General features: G+C 44.4%; 1 protein-coding gene across 1 annotated transcript in view; it reads left to right on the forward strand.

The window, feature by feature from the left end:
- The window catches only part of USP14 (ubiquitin specific peptidase 14 (tRNA-guanine transglycosylase)), a 41,435-nt gene that overhangs the window by 20,341 nt on the left and 18,835 nt on the right, over positions 1-2,259 (forward strand). The window contains 1 exon segment of the mRNA XM_008575711.1: positions 526-645. Coding sequence (XP_008573933.1) covers positions 526-645 — 120 coding nt within the window.

The following is a 2,259-nucleotide window of genomic DNA, read 5'->3' on the forward strand; positions in this document are numbered from 1 at the left end:
ATACCTTGATTCTTTTATTTTTGTTTTTTCCCCCCAAAGGCTTAAAATAAATTCATCTTATGGGTAGATATGTGTTTGAATACTTTAGATGCTGAATATATAGTTGGAATTTGAAAGCTTGCATTTGACATTCGAATTTAGTGTATTATTTAGCTTAATTTGTTGATATTCTTGAGCATCTGTAATCTTTTGGTAATGTTTTTTGAATAGAAGGATTTTACAGAAAGGACTACATTTAAAAAGTTTAAATATGGGGCTGACCCCGTGGTGCACTTGGGAGAGTGCGGCGCTGGGAGCGCAGCGACGCTCCCGCTGCGGGTTCGGATCCTATATAGGGATGACCGGTGCGCTCACTGGCTGAGCATGGTATGGGCGACACCACACCAAGGGTTGTGATCACCTTACCGGTCACGAAAAACAGACCAAAAAAAACCAAACAAACAAAAAAAACAATACAAATAAAAAGTTTAAATATGTATTACTAAACTGGATTGTGTGAAAGGAAATATTAATATCTAAATGAAGTAAAATTGGAATTATTTCATTTTAATTTTTGCAGACAGATTCCTCATCTGCATCAGCAGTGACACCTTCTAAGAAGAAAAGCCTAATTGATCAGTTCTTTGGTGTTGAGTTTGAAACTACGTATCCTTATGAGCCAAGCTTTGTACAGACTATACTCATAACTTACTAGAAGTAAATATGGCACAAATAGCGTAGTTTGTTGGTTGGTGTGGTGAGTGGGGTAGAAAAATTCTTCAGAGGTTTTTATGTCTAAAACAATATAATAGTGGAAATTAGGAATTTGGAAAAATATACCCATTAGAGTGATCTCGAAGTTTAGGTAAATATACGCTTTGTGGATATTCATTATTTTTTCCTAAGAACATTTTCAGCAGAGTCTACCTCATTAATTCACCTCATAGAAAATTATTTTTTTAATTGAATCATAATTGATTATACATATTTATGGGATTCAGTGTTGATGTGTGTTGATCAAATGAACATTATTAGCATATACATTATTACAGATTTTACTTATTCTTTATGCCCCTTATCCAATCTCTCCCCTCCCCTCTCCCACCTATGATAACCCTAGATTTCTCCTCTCCTTCTGAAAGATTAACAGTTACTCTGTTGATTTATTTGTTGCCTAGATGATCTGTCCAGTGCTGAGAGAGGTGTGTTCAGGTCCCCCACTATTATTGTAGAGCAGATGCTTCTTCTATCACTCTGGAATGGGCTTTGTGGAGAGAGACATCCTCTTCTTTTCTTTGGTCTCTGCTGGTGACTCTTGTGTCAAAGCACTCCAGTGGCTGGCAGGTCATCAGCATGGTGTATGTGGCATCTAGCCACTTTGCAACAGCTGTGGCTGTTGTGGTGGAAGTGGTGTTTTTGGTGTGCTCCTTGCCTGGTTGCAGGAGGAGAGGTCAGTCACCATCTCCATACCTCAGGACTCTGGGCGGGCCCCGTGGCAGCAGCAGTGTGCCCTGGTTGTGGGAGGAGGGGTTGGTCCCTGGCTTCATCTGTTTTTATACTCTAAGATGTTATGGAGCAGTTGGGTGGAGGGGGATGGGAAAAGGAAATAGGGTGGGAGAAGGAGGAAGGAGGGGGGGCATGGTTGAGAACTGTGGCACCTCCTCTCATTCCTGCAGGGGAGACAAGAAGGTTTCCAGTGGTGGCTTGGTTGTTGCTGAGCTGGATGCAGATGTTGGGGGTGTGGCTGAAGTCTTTGGCCCCCCCCATGGCCCTGGTTTGGGAGCCCAGGGTATTTCCTGCAGCAGCTCAATGGTCGTCACTAGGCCAGTTGCCGGTGTTGTGGGGTATGTGGCTGAGGTCCTTGGCCCTTCACCATCCCAGTTCAGGGGCTTGGGGCACTTCCTGTGGCAGCTTGGTGGTCATTGCTGGGCTAGTTGTGGGTGTCGTAGGGCATGGCTGAGGCTCCCAGCCTCCCCACTGCCTTGGCTCAGGATCCTGGGGCACTTTGTGCAGCAGCTCGGTGGTCATCGCTGGGCAGGGTGTGGGTGTCAGGATGTGGCTGAGGCCCCCCGGCCCTCCCCCCTCCCTGGCTTGCTGGTTCAGGGGGCTTCCAGTCCTTCTAGGTTTTATAGGTGGTGGTAGACCTTTACTAGTTGATATCAGACTTTGTCTCATCTTTGGGTATTTTGTTTTTTCTTTCAGTTCTGTGTTGGATTATGTGCTGTTCCTACCACTTAAACTCTGCACTGGAACTAATTTGTTGTCTTTTGCTTACTTCTA

Source organism: Galeopterus variegatus, unplaced genomic scaffold (assembly GCF_000696425.1).
Source record: "Galeopterus variegatus unplaced genomic scaffold, G_variegatus-3.0.2 Scaffold1225, whole genome shotgun sequence".
Lineage (NCBI taxonomy): Eukaryota > Metazoa > Chordata > Mammalia > Dermoptera > Cynocephalidae > Galeopterus > Galeopterus variegatus.